Source organism: Saimiri boliviensis, chromosome 7 (genome assembly GCF_048565385.1).
Source record: "Saimiri boliviensis isolate mSaiBol1 chromosome 7, mSaiBol1.pri, whole genome shotgun sequence".
Classification (NCBI taxonomy): Eukaryota; Metazoa; Chordata; class Mammalia; order Primates; family Cebidae; genus Saimiri; species Saimiri boliviensis.
Window position 1 is genome coordinate 26,201,528 of NC_133455.1, and position 17,318 is coordinate 26,218,845.

The window sequence follows — 17,318 nt, forward strand, 5'->3', positions numbered from 1 at the left end:
TGACTAAGGAACTGATTTTTAAATTAACTTAAATTGCTACATGGGGCTTTTGGTTACCATATTAGATAGTACACTTCTAGAATATGCCTTTCCCTGCTTCTTAATCACTTCTCTTCACAAGTAAGATATAATCACTATTCTCAAAGACCATGTGGCAAACAAATACTTAACCTTAATAACAAGAACATAAAAGAAGCAAAATAGGAAATAAGATATGTCCAGCTGAAAAGAATCTAGATGAAAATTAACATGAGGCACACAGTAAGATTGGACCTTCGATGGGTGATATCTCTTTTAAATTTACTCTTTGAGAGTGTTCCATTTCTTCACAACAGCAAATACACAGTAAGCAGCATTCTGATACTGCCCCAGAATTTTCCTAGATATTTGTCATGTGTAAGCCTTGGTACTACTTATTTCATTGATAAAGTCTCTAGTCTCCACCCCCACTCCATGGAACGTTATCTTTTTTTTTAGAAGTTGATATGGCATTTTCTACATTCAGAGAATTAATAGCCACATAATTTGGCATCTATTTACTATTAGTTTCTTTTTTAAATAGATTAGAAACTTGAAAATGGCATTATGATTTGTCTCTTAAATGGTTACAATATTACAAAAATGTACTCATATTCTTTTTTTTTTTATACTCTCAGATTCCTTTTTGCCATCATATTCTTAAATTATTTGCTTGTTCATTCATTATATAAGACATTTCTGGGTTTTTTCCCTCTAACATAATATAGTCTAGATTTTTCAAGTTTCATTGTGAAAAGCCATTTTCTTATATAAAATATTTCGTCAAGTTTAAACAATGAAACCAATTTCATTTAATTACTTTGATACTTCTTTATGTATTTTTATGTTCACAAATTAAATTTTCACTAATAATCACTTTAATGAAAATTACTGACTTTATTCAGGACTTCATTAAAATACTAGGTAATTTGTGCTATAATTAAAAAATACATATTGGTATGATTTTTGGAAAGAGTAATTTATAAATCAATAAGGTAATAAGATAAAAGGTTGGCATTTCAACTTATATAACATGATTTTATAATACTTTATCTTCTAAATATATATTTTTAATAATTTAAATAATATTTTCTTCTCTCTAGATTTTTGCTTCAGTGTCTTGAGGATCTTGATGCCAATCTACGAAAATTAAACTCTCGTCTGTTTGTGATTCGTGGACAACCAGCAGATGTGTTTCCCAGGCTTTTCAAGGTAATTTGAAAAATATTTGCATAAAGTAATTTTTCTCAGATAGTATTACATATTTGGTAAATCAGGCCTTTTGGCTAATTTAAAGCATAGAGAATATAAGTATTTTAAAGTAAGTATTTTGTGTGTTTTTTTCTTTATTTATTGAAAAAGCTATACGTAGTAAAAGCAAACAGTGGAAAACGGTTTACAGTGAAAAATTCAATCTTTCTTCTGCTTTAAACTACTAGTTCCCCCCCCTAGAAGCAGCAGCTACTACCAGTTTCTTATGTATTCAATTCCAGTTTCTTATGTATCCAATTAGAAACATTCTTTGCATAAACAAGAATTTTTTTGTGTATGTATACACACACACACACACACACACACACGTTTATATCCATGTGTTTGTGTCTGTTTTACTATTCTTGGTTAAAAGTTGAAATGACACACTATACACACCATTCTCTGCCGTGCATTTTTCACATAACCGTATATTTTGGAAATTGTTCCATATAATTTCTTTAGTCTTTCGGATGACTTCATGGTTATTCCATTGTGTAGATAGCTATAATTTTTTTAAAGTAGCTTTCTCTGAACATTTAATTATTTTCTCTGTAGGTCTTTTGCTAATACAAATACCAGTGAACATATTTGTCCACAGTTACAAATATTTGCTCACATGGGCCAGTCCATTTCTGGGATAATTCTTTTTTTTTTTTTTTTTTTTGAGACGGAGTTTTTGCTCTAGTTACCCAGGCTGGAGTGCAATGGCACCGTCTCGGCTCACCGCAACCTCCGCCTCCTGGGTTCAGGCGTGTAGCTGGGATTACAGGCACACACCACCATGCCCAGCTAATTTTTTGTATTTTTAGTAGAGACGGGGTTTCACCATGTTGACCAGGATGGTCTCGATCTCTTGACCTCATGATCCACCCGCCTCGGCCTCCCAATGTTCTGGGATTACAGGCGTGAGCCGCTGCGCCCGGCCTTGGGATAATTCTTAAAAGATTTTCTGGGTCAGAAGGTTGTAACAGTGGACATTTTACCAATACTACAGAATTTGTAGCTTTTCTTTTTTTTTTTTTTGAGATGGAGTCTCACTCTTGTTGCCTAGGCTAGGGTACAATGGTGTGATCCCAGCTCACTGCAACCTCCACCTCCTGGGTTCAATTGATTCTTCTGCCTCAGCCTCCTGAGTAACTGGGATTACAGGTGCCCACCACCATACCTTGCTAATTTTGTACTTTTAGTGGAGATGGGATTTCACCACGTTGGTCAGGCTGGTCTCGAACTCTTAATCTCAGGTGATCCACCTGGCTCGACCTCCCAAAGTGCTGGGATTACAGGCATGAGCCATTGCGCCTGGCCCTGTAGTGCTTTTTAAAAAACTTAGTAGGATCTTAAAAATCTTCAAAAATGTTTAAGATACCTGGTCTTATTCCTTCCCTTCTTTCCACATGAAAAAATTAGGCCTAGAGAGTAAATGAGTTGCCCAAGATCATACAACTAGCTCTTGGAAATGCCCAGACTAGAAACTCTGTTTCCTCACTGTCCTTTTTAGGTTTACCCCTTCCTATTTATCATTGTATTAGGCCGTTCTCACATTGCTACAAAGAAATATCTGAGACTGGGTAATTTATAAAGAGAAGAGGTTTAATTGGCTCATGGTTCTACAGGCTATACAGGAAGCATAGTGGCTTCTGGGAAGACCTCAGGAAACTTACAATCATGGTGGAAGGTGAAGGAGAAGTGAGGATTTCACATGTCTAGAGCAGGAGGAAGAGAGGAACGGGGAGGTGTCACATTAAAAAAAAAAAAAAAAAAAAAAAAAAAAACAGATCTTGTGAGCACTCACTCACTGTCAGTGTACCAAAGGGAAAATCCGCCCCCATGATCTAGTCACCTCCCAACAGGCCCCACTTCCAACATTGGGGATTATAGTTCAACTTGAGTTTTGGGTGAGGACGTAGATCCATACCATGTCAACTACTATTAGACTTTGTAAATGTATATATGGCTTTTCTTCAAGCATTTGATTCATCAAATTTTTGAAATAGCAATGTTTCTATTTCTTAATGTAGAAGAGAACAGCTCCTTTCTGTGAATGAGAAGATTCCCAGGGCTGGGAATCAAATCAACATTACTTAGCCCTTTTTTCTTTTCTTTTCTTTTCTTTTCCTTTTCTTTCTTTTTTTTTTTTTTTTACTGGTATGAAAGACGCATTTAATGTTAGTGAAAATTTACATTCATTAAAGATCATTCACAACTATAACTACATCAAGTTAGAATTTAACCTAGGTATTTGGGAGAGTTCCAACAAGAAAGCATATCCAAAGCAATCATAATAATTTATCAGCAATCCATTAATATAAGAGTGTGTGTGGATAATTGTTTCAATGTTATCTCTAAATCTATTTGGTATAAGTAAAATGAATCCTAAGTGGAGTTGCCTTTTTTTTTTGTTTGGGGTGGGGGAGACAGGGTTTCGTTCTGTTGCCCCATCTGTAGTGCAATGGTGCCATCATAGCTCACTGCAGCCTCGAACTCCTAGGCTCAAATGATCCTAGGACTACAGGATCAAGTAGCTGAGACTACAGTTGGTACCACCATACCTGGCTAGTTTGTTTGTTTTTTTTTTTATAGTCTTACTGTGTTGCCCAGGCTAGTCTTAAACTTCTAGCCTCAGGCAATCCTCCCTCAGCCTCCCAAAGCACTGGCATTATAGGCATGAGCCATAGCACCTAGCCCTAGTTGCTTTAAAATAACAAAATTCTCATTTACTTGTTTTTTGAACCAACATTTTTCAAACCAGCAAGTGTTTTGTGTTCTTTGTTTTGAGATTTCTTCTGCCTAAAATAGGACATTATTGGGCCAAACTATCTTCTGCATTTAAATGATGTCCTATCGTATCAATTTGGCAAGGGGGAATGGGTTTCCACATGGGCCGTAATATACAAATAGATGAACACATACATATACATATAGTGTTCATTATTTTATTCTGATTTTTTCTTCAGCTACCTATAGTAGTCTGTATAAAATGCCATTTATGGAAACTTCCTTTTAGATTTATTTACTATATCTCGAGCCATGGAGGGAATTAATTGCTTTTCGATTGAATTAATGTTTTGATATTTACTTTTTGCTTATAGGTTCAACATGCATGTTTTTTTTAAAAACAAACAAACAAAAGGTTAAAAGGATATATAATTAAAAGCACATCTCCCCCACCCTCACCCTAACCATTATAACCACAGTTTCTCTGAGGGAGAAAATTCTTCTATCATTAACTAGCTGAGTCACTTAATTAGTGTCTCAGGTTTTATGGTTCTAGTACAGCAATTAGTGAGGATTTTTAATAGGTAATCTTGTGTTCTACATTGGAGTAAGACTAGTTTAGACCTGGTAACAGTGCCCTTAGTTAATTGGGATGGTTGTGGCAGTGGCTTCAGTACTGATACCTCCCCTAGTATGGATCCTTCTTCTGGTGTCATTCACTCAGTTTATTCTGTTTATAAGGAGTGGATTCAGGACTGGGTCAGAACATTTTTATACACGCATAGGTAAACACATATATATCTAATAAACTATTGTCATTTTTTCTGGCATTTTTTACTTAGTTTTTTTTTCTAAGTTAAACTCTGAACTCTGGTTTAATATAGGTTAACAAGATGGCTTTTTCTAGGCCCTGCAGAAACTTTTAATAAAGAGTTTAAGTTATTGGTTTTGGAGACTAGGTACATAATTAATAGTTATCTAGATTTTTAAAAAACATTCTCATTGTATGTATTTCTCTTTTTAAAATTCTTTCTTTCTTTTCTTTTCTTTCTCTTTCTTATCTTTCTTCTTTCTTTCTTTCCTTTCCCTCCCTTCCTTCCTTCCTTTCTTCCTTCCTTCCTTCCTTTCTTCCTTTCTTCCCTTCCTCCCTCCCTCCCTCCCTTCCTTCCTTCCTTCCTTCCTTCCTTCCTTCCTTCCTTCCTTCCTTCCTTCCTTCCTGCTCTATTGCCCAGGCTGAATTACAGTAATGCTGTCTTGGCTTACTACAACCTCTAACTCCCAGGCTCAAGCGATTCTTGTGCCTCAGCCACCCAAGTAGCTGAGATTATAGGCGAGCACCACCACACCTTGCTAATGTTTATATTTTTAGTAGAGAAAGGTTTCACCAATTGGCCAGGCTGGTCTCAAACTCCTGGCTTCAGGATCCAGGAGTGATCCACCCACCTTGGACTCCCAAAGTGCTGGGATTACAGGTGTGAGCCACTGCTCCCAGCCTCATTATATCTAAGAAACAGAAACACATGGCTAAAGTCTATAGATGGCCACACTGAAGCATTATAAAATACTTTGTTCAAAATTACAGAATAAAAGAACATAAAAAGCCACCAACATTTTTCAACAGTAAAATTTATATTAGCTTTTTAAAGTTACTTGGATCTTGCTTTATTAATTCATGACACATGCTTGATAGAATGTATTCAACAGATACTGATTGGGTGCCTGCTATATACAAGGCTATGTCTAAGGTAGTGGAAGGAGATGGATAGTAAACAAATAAGTAAATTTGCAATATCCGATGGTGATACATGCTGTAGAGAAGAGGAAAATGTGAGACGGTAGATGCTAAGGTGAGGAAAAGTTAGGTACTTCATATGGAATCACAGTTCTCACTGATAAGGTGACATTTGAGCAAACATATGCAAGGAGTGAGCCATGCAAATATTTGGGGTGTGGTATATCACATCCACAATATTTTGCAGCTCTTTCCATCAAAAGGTAGAGTTTTCCACCCCCTTGAATCTGAGTTGCCCTTTTAACTTGTTTTAACCAAGTGTCAAAGAAGACATTGTATGAATTGCAAATCCTAGGCCTTAAGTAACCTCTCACCTTCTACTTTTCCCCTCTTAGGATGCTCCTTCTATCATGTAAGAAAGCCTGGGTTAGAATATCTAACTTTGGGAGGCCACATATAGACAGTGGACCAAACAACAGCCAGTACCAAAGTCTGAGATGTGCGAATTTGCCTATCTTAGATACTCGAGCCCCAGCCAAGCTGCCAGCAAATTGCAGCCTCATGAGCAAATCCAGGTGAAACCAATAAAAGAACCATCCAGTTACCTGACAGAATTTTGGGAATTAATAATTCCACTAAGCTAACTGCAACATGGGGAAGGAGCATAGAAGGCAGAGGAAACAGCAGTTAACAAAGTCCTTGAAATAGCCTGCCTTCCTGCTTTCCTGCCTTCCTGCCTTCCTTCCTTCCTTCCTGCCTTCCTGCCTTCCTTCCTTTCCTCCTTCCCTCCTTCCCTCCCTCCCTCTCTCCTTCCCTCCCTCCCTCCCTCCCTCCTTCCTTCCTTCCTTCCTTCCTGTCTCACTTTGTGACCCAGGCCAGAGTGCAGTGGCACAATCTGAGCTCAGTGCAACCTCCACCTCATGGGTTGAAGTGATTCTCATGCCTCAGCCTCCCAAGTAACTGGGACTACAGGCATGTACCACCATGCCCAGCTAGTTTTTGTATTTTTAGTAAAGATGGGTTTTACCATGTTGGCCGGGCTGGTCTCAAACTCCAAACCTCAGGAGGTCTGCCTACCTCGGCCTCCCAAAGTGCTGGGATTACAGATGTGAACTCCCAGCTAAGAACTTTGTATGTATTTAATTGTTCATGTTATCCTTTCTGATTAACAAGTAATTGTGATACATAAAAGTGGATACAAATCTTAGTGCTTAAAATTGCCAAGTGCTTGAGTGAGCCCCAGGAATTTGAGACCAGCCTGGGCAATGTAGTGAGAGTTTGTCTCTACAGACAATTTTAAGAATTAGCTGAGTGTGGTAGCATACTCCTGTAGTCCCAGCTATTCCAGTAGCTGAGGTGGGAGGATCACTTCAGCCTGGAAAGTTGAGGCTGCTGTGAGTTTAGATCATGCCACTCTACTCTAGCCTGAACAACAGAGCAAGACTCTCACTTAAAAAAAAATTGCAAAGTAAGTATTCACTTACTCAAATAAAAATATGTTGGCACTATTTGCAATCTTACTGTTAAATCCAGGTATTGAAATTCAAAGGTAACCATATGTTGCTTAAAATAAAAACCTACTCTAACAAGTAGATAAGCCTGGGCAACATGCTGAGACCCCATCTCTGCAAAAAATTTTTAAAATTAGCTGGGTGTGGTGGCACATGCTTGTGGTCCTAGCTGCTCAGGAGGCTGAGGTGGGAGGATCACTTGAACTCAGGAGGTAATGCTGCAATGAGCCATATTCATGCCACTGCACTCCAGCCTGGGCAACAGAACAAGACCTTGTCTCAAGAAAAAAAAAAGTAGATAGGCACTTCTACCTCTGGTTAAGATGTAAAAACTCACAATAGATCATTGTTTCTTATATTAACAATGCGATGAAAGTGAATGTGACACAAAATTATGGAGGATTTTCCTCTTATTTTGTTTGAACTCATTAGAGAATTGAGAAAACAAAGGAACCTGAATTCCAGAAAGAGTAGTCTTTCATAGGAAAGAAGAGAGACCCATGGCTACATCTGTGGGGCACAGTAGAAAGAGAAGGGAACCTACTGTAGTTTAGAGTGAAGAGCGACCAGTCAAAATTTTAACAAGCTTTGTATAGCCATATTCAGGCTGACATGACAGCTTGGAATTTCACGGAGCCCCAGACACTGGATGCGTTTACACCCACTCTTCCGTTCTTTCCTTTGGTGCCTTCATGGAGTGCACAGTAGCAGTGTACCAAAAGCTGAGACAGGGTGGAAGGGCTGAGATATATCCCCCTTTGAAATACACTAGGCATTCACTGAGTGCAAAGTAGCAGCCCACCGAAGCTAGGGGTAAGGCAGTAGAATGGAAAGATGTCTCTAGAGGTGCAGAAAATTAGGGAACAGGGCTGGAAAATGAAAAAGAACTGCCCAGCAATAAAGCTGATGGCTGAACCGCAAAGCAGAGAGAGATGTCTTACAGTTGGTAAAGCTAGTAGCTTGACTGTAAAGAGAGAGTTGTAGTCTTGTCAGTGCTCAAATCCCAAGCCCCGATGAAAGAAAATCTGGATGCTTCCCTCAAAATACTTGAAGCCAGTGGTGAATAGGATTTTAATGAATGCAGTAACAAGTCAATTACAGGCAACATTAACTCAACTTCATATCCTAGCAGCCAGACAGCACTTTTCTAGACATAGATTATTTATTCCATCTCCAGTCTTTTACGCAGGAAAACATGACTCTCAATCAAGGTTGTTTTTTTTTTTTTTTTTTTTTTAAAGACAGTGTCTCAGCTCACTGCAGACTTCGCCTTCTGGGTTCAAGTGATTCTGCTGTCTCAGCCTCCTGAGTAGTTGGGATTACAGGTGCGTGCCACCACATCTGGCTAATTTTTTGTACTTTTAGTAGAGACAGAGTTTCACCATCTTGGTCAGGCTGGTCTCAAACTCCTGACCTCGTGATCCACCTGCCTTGGTCTCCCAAGGTGCTGGGATTACAGGCGTGAGCCAGCGCACCTGGCCTACAATCAAGTTTTTTTTAAAAGTATTTAATAGAAGTAGATCCACAGTTGATAACAGATACCAGAATTAGAATAAAGGACTTTAATTAAATTATGCTATAGATGTTAAAAGATCTCATCAAAAAGGTGAAAAACAAAGTGAATAGATAGTAATTTCAGTATAAAATGGAAACTATTAAAAACAACCAAATGGAAATTCTAGAACTGAAATATACATTATTAGAAATTAAGACCTCATTTAGTGGGCTTAACAAGACTGGGCACAGCTGAACAAAGAATCACTGAATTTAACGATAGTCAATAGAAACTACTCAAACTGAAGCATAAAGGAAATGAAAACTTTTAAAAAAGGGTACAGAGTGCCTGAAACTTGTGGCCTAACATGACTGAGATCTTAGAGGGGAAAAAGGAGAGAGATTAGGGCAGAAAACAATATTGAGGGAGATAGTGATAATGATAATGAATGAATTATATAAAATTCATGAAAGATAGCAACCCACAGCACCAAGAAGCTCAGCAAACCTCAAGCAGTGTAAATACAAAGAGAACCACATCAGAGTCAGATAACTAAAAACAAGATATAGAAAATTTTGTAAGCAGCCAGAAGAAAAAAGAGACATTATATTCAAGGGAACCACAATAAGAATGTTGATAGGTTTCTTATTAGAAATAATAGAGTTTACACACACACACACACACACACACACACAGTCTCTTTATCCACCGATTGATTAATGGGCATTTGAGTTGGATCCACGATTTTGCAGTTGTGAATTGTGCTACTATAAACATTTATGTATCTTCTTCAAATAATGACTTCTTTTTCTCTGGGTAGATACCAAGTAGGGAGATTGCTGGATCAAATGGTAGTTCTGCTTTTTAATTCTTTAGGGAATCTCCACACTATTTTCCATAGTGGCTGTACTAGTTTACATTCCCACTAGCCCTGTTCACTGCATTCACACCAACATCTACTGTTTTTTTTTATTTTTTTATTTTTTGATTGTGGCCATTCTTGCAGGAATAAAGTGATATCACATTGTGGTTTAGATTTGCATTTCCCTGATCATTACTGTTGTTCAGTATTTCTCATGTCCTTTGCCCACTTTTTGATGGAATTGTTTGGTTTTTTTCTTACTAATTTGTTTGAGTTGATTGTATGTTCTGGATGCTAGTCCTTTGATTGTGAAGATTTTCTCCAACTCTGTGGGTTTTCTGTTTACTCTGCTGACTGTTCCTTTTGCCATGCAAAAGCTCTTTAGTTTAATAAGCTCTCAACTATTTATCTTTGTTTTTATTGCATTTTCTTTTAGGTTCTTGGTCATGAAATCCTTGTGTAAGCCAGTGTCTAGAAGGGTTTTTCCAATGTTATCTTCAGAATTCTTATAGTTTCAGGTCTTAGATTTAAGTCCTTAAATCCATCTTGAGTTGATTTTTGTAGAAGGTGAGAGATGGGGATCCAGTTTTATTCTCCTACATGTGGCCAGCCAATTATCCCAGCACTGTTTGTTAAAAAGGGATGTCCTTTCCCCACTTTTTTTGTTTGCTTTGTTGAAGATCAGTTGTCATCCCTGTCTTGTTTCAGATTTTAGAGAAAACCTTTCAACTTTTCTCATACAATATGTTGTCAACTGTGGGTTTGTCATATGGCTTTTTTTGTGTTGAAGTACATTCCTTCTATGCCTAATTTGCTGAGAGTTTTTATCGTGAAAAGATACCTAATTTTATCAAATGTTTTTTTCTACATTTATTGAGAAGATCATATGGTTTTTGTCCTTCTTTCTATTAATGCAGTGCATCATGTGGATTAATTTGTGTATGTTGAATCATCCTCACATCCCTGAGATGAATCCCACTTGATCATATTGAATAATCTTTTTAATGTGCTGTTAATGTTGGTTTGCGAATATTTTCCCACTTAAAAAATGAACAAATAAGATTCATGCAATTATTTTAGTTTACCCTCAGATTATTTTTATCCTCTTTCTTTATTACTTTGTGGCTTTACGCTTTTTTCATTTTCCTGATTAGATTCTTATTTTTATCTAGAAAATCCCTTTTATTTTTTTTAGGCCTGTTTAACTTTTTAGTACATTAAATTTTGTCTTTACATTAGTTTTTTTGTTTCAATTTCATTTAGTTCACTCTGATCTTGGTTATTTTCTTTCTTCTGCTGGGTTTGAGTTTGGTTTGTTCTTAGTTTTTCCTTCTGCTTTTGTTATCTTTACTATCTTGTTCTTTTTCTAGGGTTTCTTGAGTTAGATTATTAATTATTTCAATCCTTAATTATTTATTAATATGAATGTATTTGGCTCTGAATTTTTCTCTATACAACTTTGGTCCTATCTTATGAGTTCAAGGAAATATTTTTATTGTCGTTTTCTAAATAATCTATTTTTTTGTTTTGATTTTCTCTTTGATTGAATAGTTGTGATAGTTTTTTGTTTTTATCCTTTGACTTTTAGTTTTTTTGCATTGTGACTGTATGTGCAATGCAAATTGCATGTTGCATGTTGTATGTTGTATGGCTCCTGAAAAGATATTATCTGCTTTGGTTGTAAAGAGTTCAATGCATTAAACTTGAAACAAAAAAAATACAAAAGATAAATGAAATAAAAAGCTGGTTCTTTGAAAATATAAATATAATCGATAGACCATTAGCAAGATTAACCAAGAAAAGAAGACAGAAAATCCAGATGACCTCACTAAGAAACAAAACAGGAGATACTACAACTGACACCACTGAGATACAAAGATCATTAAAGGCTACTATGAACACCTTTGTACACATAAACTAGAAAACCTAGCAGAGATGGATAAATTCCTGGAAAAATACAGCTCTTGTAGCTTAAATCAGGAAGAATTAGATATCCTGAACAGACCAATAACAAGTAGCGAGATTGAAATGGTAATTTTAAAATTACCACATTCATTTCTCTTGCACATGAAACATTCACCTAAGATAGACCATACCCAGCCATAAACTAGATATTAATTAACCTCAAAATACTGAAATCTTACAGAATATATTCTCTGACTTAAATGGAATTAAATTAAAAATAAATAGCTGGAGAATAGCAAATATTTTTAAGTGAATGATAATGGAAACACAATATAGTTGCCTTCTTTATCCACAGGTTTCTCCTCAACACATTCAACCAAAAACATAAAAAAACAAAATTGGAAAAAAAAATAATATTACAAGTGAAAAACTGATAGCATAACAACTATTTACATAACATTTACTTTGTATTAGGTGTGTAAGTAATCTGGAGATTGTTTAAAATATATAGAAGGATACACCCAGGTTATTTCCTAATGTTACACCATCCTACATAAGGGACTTGAGCATTTATGAATTTTGGCATCCACAGAGAGTCCTGGAACCAGTTTCCTGCAGATACCAAGGGAGGGCTACATATCAAAATTTACAATTTAGCTAAAACAGTGCTTAGAGGAAAATTATTATTATAGCTCTCAATATTATATTAGAAAAGGAAAAATCAAGAACTAAGTTTCTTCCTTAAAGATAAAAAAAAAGAAAAAATTAAACCAATGGTAAGTAGTAGAAAAAACAGAAAGAGGAATGGGAATCAATGAAACAGAAAACAATAAAGAAAGTCAGTATGCATTAATTAGTTTATTATTTCTTAGCGCCAGACTCACCTTTCCTTGCCCTATTGTGTGATACTAGAGCTAGACACTAAATAATTCTCCTGTGCCAGCTTGCTAGACATTAGGCTTTGCCAATAGACACTGCTGGTGGTGCTCTGCAAGATCATAGCAGGAGAGAAGAGGCTTTTCTTCTTTATGTATTTGTGCTTTTTTTTTTTTCCCTGAGCCAGCAGATGAATATGCAGGAGACTCAGTAGCATTTACTTCAGCAGCCCTTCTGAACTAGCCACAGCCTACACACACCCACTGGTGAATTTCTGTGTAAGCCTGCTTATATTGTCTGATAAGTTTCTATGCCACCTGGTGGACAGCTTCTACAGATCACCTCCAGTTAGGCCATACCCACCAGGAACTTTCTCAGCCAATCAACAGGCTATTCATATGAAACAGTTTTGGCCATTGGCCTCCGGTACGTTTCTTTACAGGGAAGATTGTGTGTTTCTGTGGCAGCACACTTCATCCAATGAGATGTGAATCTCAGTGACTTAGTGGAAGGGAGTTTTTGTTACGTTTTTGAGTCATTCCTTGCTTATTTTCCCTCCAAATAGAGGTGGCATCTGCTTTCTGCAATTGGTACTTTTGAACGCCTTAGAGCAGTACCATCCAACAGAAGCCATGTTTAATTTAAAATTTCCTAATAGCCACATTAAAAAAGTAAAAAACAGGTGAAATTAATTTTATGATTTATTTAACACAGTATATCTAAAGTATTTTATATAAAAGTATTATCTTTTAATAAAATAAGAAGTTATTGAAATCCTGTGTATATTTTATACTTCCAGCTCATCTCAGTGTCAGCTACACACATTTAAGTCCTCAGAAGCCACATGTGACCTAGTGGCCTCCTACCATATTGAAGTGTAGCCTTATCTTCTCTTTTACTCCTTGTCATTGTTGACCATCTTTTAGCTCAATTATTGATACAGGCATACCTAGGAGATGTTACAAGTTTGGTTCCAGACCACCAAATAAAGTAAATATTGCCGTAAAGCAAACATCACAATATTGAAGCAAGTCACAAATTTTTTTTGTTTTCCAATGCATATATAAAAGTTATCTTTATACAATATTGTAGTCTTTTCTGTGTACAGTAGCATTATGACTAAAAATACACACCTTAATTAAAATATTTTATTGCTAAAAAATGCCAGTGATCATCTAAGCCTTCAGAAGTCATAATTTTTTGCTGGTGGAGGTTCTTGCCTCAATGCTGATGACTACTGGCTCATTAGGGTACTGGTGGCAGATGCTTGGGGTGGCTATGGCAGTATCTTAAGACAGTAATGAAGTTTGCCACATCAATTGACTCTTCTTTCACCAAAGATTTCTCTATAGCACATGATTCTGTTTGATAGCATTTTACCCACAGTACAACTTTGAAAATTGGAGTCAGTCCTTTCAAACCCTGCCACTGCTTCATCAACTAAATTTATGTAATATTCTAAATCCTTTGTTATCATTTTGATGTTGTTCACAGCACCTTCACCAGGAGTAGATTCCATTTCAGGAAACCACTTTCTTGCTTATCCATGTGAGACTGGGTTCCAGGGTGCGGGGGAGGCTCAGCTCCCCACTAGGATGTGTTCTTCCAGGCTCTTGGTCCCTCACTCACCCAAGAATGGGAGAGAGGACCCGGCCAGGCCCAGTGTGCTTGTAAGTAAAGATTGGACCCCAGAGAGTTTTGCAGAAAGTGATTTATTTAGGCAGAGAGAGACGAAAAGGAGACAGAAAAGCAGCTTCCACGAGGTCGTGGAAGGGGATCCAGATATAGAGTCTGCCTGGATGTGGGGGGTGGGGACTTTTAACCTGGGAGGAATTCCCACCCCATTCAATTTTCCCTTCCTATGAAAGGAGTTCCTTTAAACGTCCGCTGGAGTGATGGACCTTTGATATTTTTCCCCCCTGTGCACACAAAAGTTAAAGAACTCTGGGTCCCCAGATGGAGGCGTGGTTGGAGGTATGATGCTGGGAAGTTCTTGCTTTTGAAACTACTCCCCCTTGTGGACCTAGGAAGAGTCCCCTCAGTCCCCCCTCTAAACAGGAAAGTGCAACTGCTGTTTGGACAGGAACAACAGTCGCTCTTTAGCTACTTCCTGCTGAAATAGGGTATAGAAGGGGCCCTGCAGTTGAGGTTTCCTCCAGAGGGGAGCCTTTCAGGGGTGCAGGTTGATCCTGAGGTTCACAGTAGAGCTCATGAGCTAAGGACATCCAGGGTTCCAGTTGCAGGATTACTTGTGGCCTTATGGTTCTAGAAGAAATAAATGTGACAAGAAGGTTAAAGATGGAAAAACCCGGAGGCCAGCGAATATAGAATGGTTATAAACAGACCTAGGAGAGGATATAGCCAGGACAGCCAGTTGTTAAGCTCCACAATACTATTTCTTAAAGGTTTTTAGCCCTGCGTTCGATTGATTCCTGAGTTCCTTAACTTCGTTTAAAGCAACACTTAATTGGTTTACAAAGTAGCAGCATTTTTTCCTAGAGACAGGCTCCCTCTCTCTCTGTTGATAGCAGATTTAGCGCCCTTCTACTTTGAAGTGCTGTGGCAGCTAAAGAGTTAAGCTGTTTTGCATAGTAAGCTGCCTTTGCAGAAAAAGAATTAGCAACCTTTTTATGTTATTATTTAACTCCTGAGATAACTTACAGTAACTGAATAGAGGTAGTAACTTTTCTAATGCCAATACCAAGTTTTTCTGTGATTTCAGCACCCCCTCTTCATGAAAGGAATAATTGGAGTTTGAGAGATAGCAAAGTTAAGAGTTATAGTCCTGTTAATGCCAGGATATAAATTAGACTCATGAGTAGTTACTTTCCTGGGGATCTTGTCGAAAGAGCAGATGCAGATCCTCTAATGGCTCACAGGGGTATGAAGGGTCATCTCCTGGAACTTCAGGCTGCAGAGTGGTGGGATTATGACTTTCTTCAGGAGGTGTCCGGCTTCAGCCGAGTGTGATGTATCCATGAGTCAGTTCCCACCACCTTAACTGCTGTTGATGTAGACAGAATAACCAAAAATGGTCCTTCCCAAGATGGGCCTAGAGAGGGAGAATCTGAGGGGAGAGGTTTAACAAGCACCAAGTCTCCAGGGCAGAACAACTCTTTTCCCTTTTCTCTAGGGTGTCGTTCAGGTAAGTTTTAAGAGCCTATTTTTACTTAGCCAAGGAGGTTATATCTTTTATTAAATCTGCTGTTTCCTTGTCTAGTACAAGATCATTAGTAAGAAAGGGCTGTCTATAAAGCATCTCATAGGGGCTAGGAGAAATATGGGGAGACTGCTCATCCTGGGACTCCTTGGATAGTTACAGACTTAAAGAACAACTGTCCAGGGCAGGAGAGTAAAACAGAGAAGTCCATGCCAGTGTCCAGGAGGAGATAATCTTCTGGCCCTTTATGATCAGCTTTACCCTGAGATCTGTGAGGGTGATGATGGGAGCTGGCACTTGCCCCGGGCACCTTCAGTCCTGCAGTTGGGTCATCTGGTTAGATACCTCAGACCCTAGGAACCTTCGTCCCCTGGGACAGTGTGCTTTCCGGTGATCCTTTTGGCATAGTGGGCAAGGGTGAGGAGGTGGTCCATTCCTCTGGGGACAATTTCTTATAAAATGTCCCTTCAGACCATAGTGGTAACAAGCTCTGCCAGACTGGCGGCTAACCCAAGCCTTTTGCTCATTTGAACCCCTTGGGTCTGCCTGCCTGATGGTCGTGATTAAGCCTGCGGCAATTCTCTGGTCTCTCCTGTTCCTTTCAGCCTGTTCCTCTTTGTCTCTATTATAAAACACCGAGGTTGCCGGGTTCAGTAATGATTCTAAATTTTTTCTAGCCCCAAGGCCAGCATCTGGAGCTTCCTTCTAATATCTGCTGCTGACTGCATAATAAGCTTGTCCTTTAGTATTAACTGACCCTCAATGGAGTCTGATGACAGGGGAATATACATTTTCAAGGCCTCCCACAATTGCTCAAGGAAAGCTGTTGGGTTTTCTTCCTTTCCCTGAGTTATGGTGGATAACATTGCATAGTTCATGGGCTTCTTCCTAGTTCACCTTAATTCCTCAAGTATGCTGGTCAAGAAATACTTGCATTTAAGGTATTTCTTGAGCTCCAGTCCCCTTGATTCATGCGATGAGGTTGAAATATCAACATTAACAGCAACTTGGAAGAACTTGATTTCAGTCCTCATGAATGACTCTGAGGTTTTCAAGACTTCAGTGGAGGAAGGAACTACAAATATGATAGAAATAGCAAGAGAACTAAAACTAGAAGTGGAATCTGAAGACGTGACTGAATTACTGCAACTTCATGATAAAAAAAAAAAAAGCCCACATAGCCAAAACAATCCTAAGCAAAAAGAACAAAGCTAGAGGCATCATGCCGTCTGACTTCAAACTTTACTACCAGGCCACAGTAATCAAAACAGCATGATACTGGTACCAAAACAGCATGGTACTGGTACCAAAACAGAGACATAGACCAGTGGAACAGAACAGAGGCCTCAGAAGCAACACCACACATCTACAATCATCTGATCTTTGACAACCCTGACAAAAACAAGCAATGGGGAAGGGATTCCCTGTTTAATAAATGGTGCTGGGAAAACTGGCTGGCAGTGTGAAGAAAGCAGAAACTGGACTCCTTCCTGACACCTTACACTAAAATTAACTCCAGATGATTAAAGATCTAAGCATAAGGCCTAACACCATAAAAACCCTAGAAGAAAACCTAGGCAGAACTGTTCAGAACATAGGCATAGGCAAGGACTTCATGACTAAAACACCAAAAGCAATGGCAACAAAAGCAAAATAGACAAATGGGATCTAATTAAACTTCACAGCTTCTGTACAGCAAAGGAAACAATCATCAGAGTGAACCAGCAACCAACAAAATAGGAAAAAATTTTTGCAAACTATCCATCTGACAAAGGGCTAATATCCAGAAT

General features: G+C 38.1%; 1 protein-coding gene across 1 annotated transcript in view; it reads left to right on the forward strand.

Annotated features, from left to right (window-relative positions):
- CRY1 (cryptochrome circadian regulator 1) overlaps positions 1-17,318 on the forward strand; it is a 123,369-nt gene that overhangs the window by 81,161 nt on the left and 24,890 nt on the right. The window contains exon 2 of the mRNA XM_003929650.3: positions 1,122-1,230. Coding sequence (XP_003929699.2) covers positions 1,122-1,230 — 109 coding nt within the window. The remainder of the gene's footprint in view (positions 1-1,121; positions 1,231-17,318) is intronic.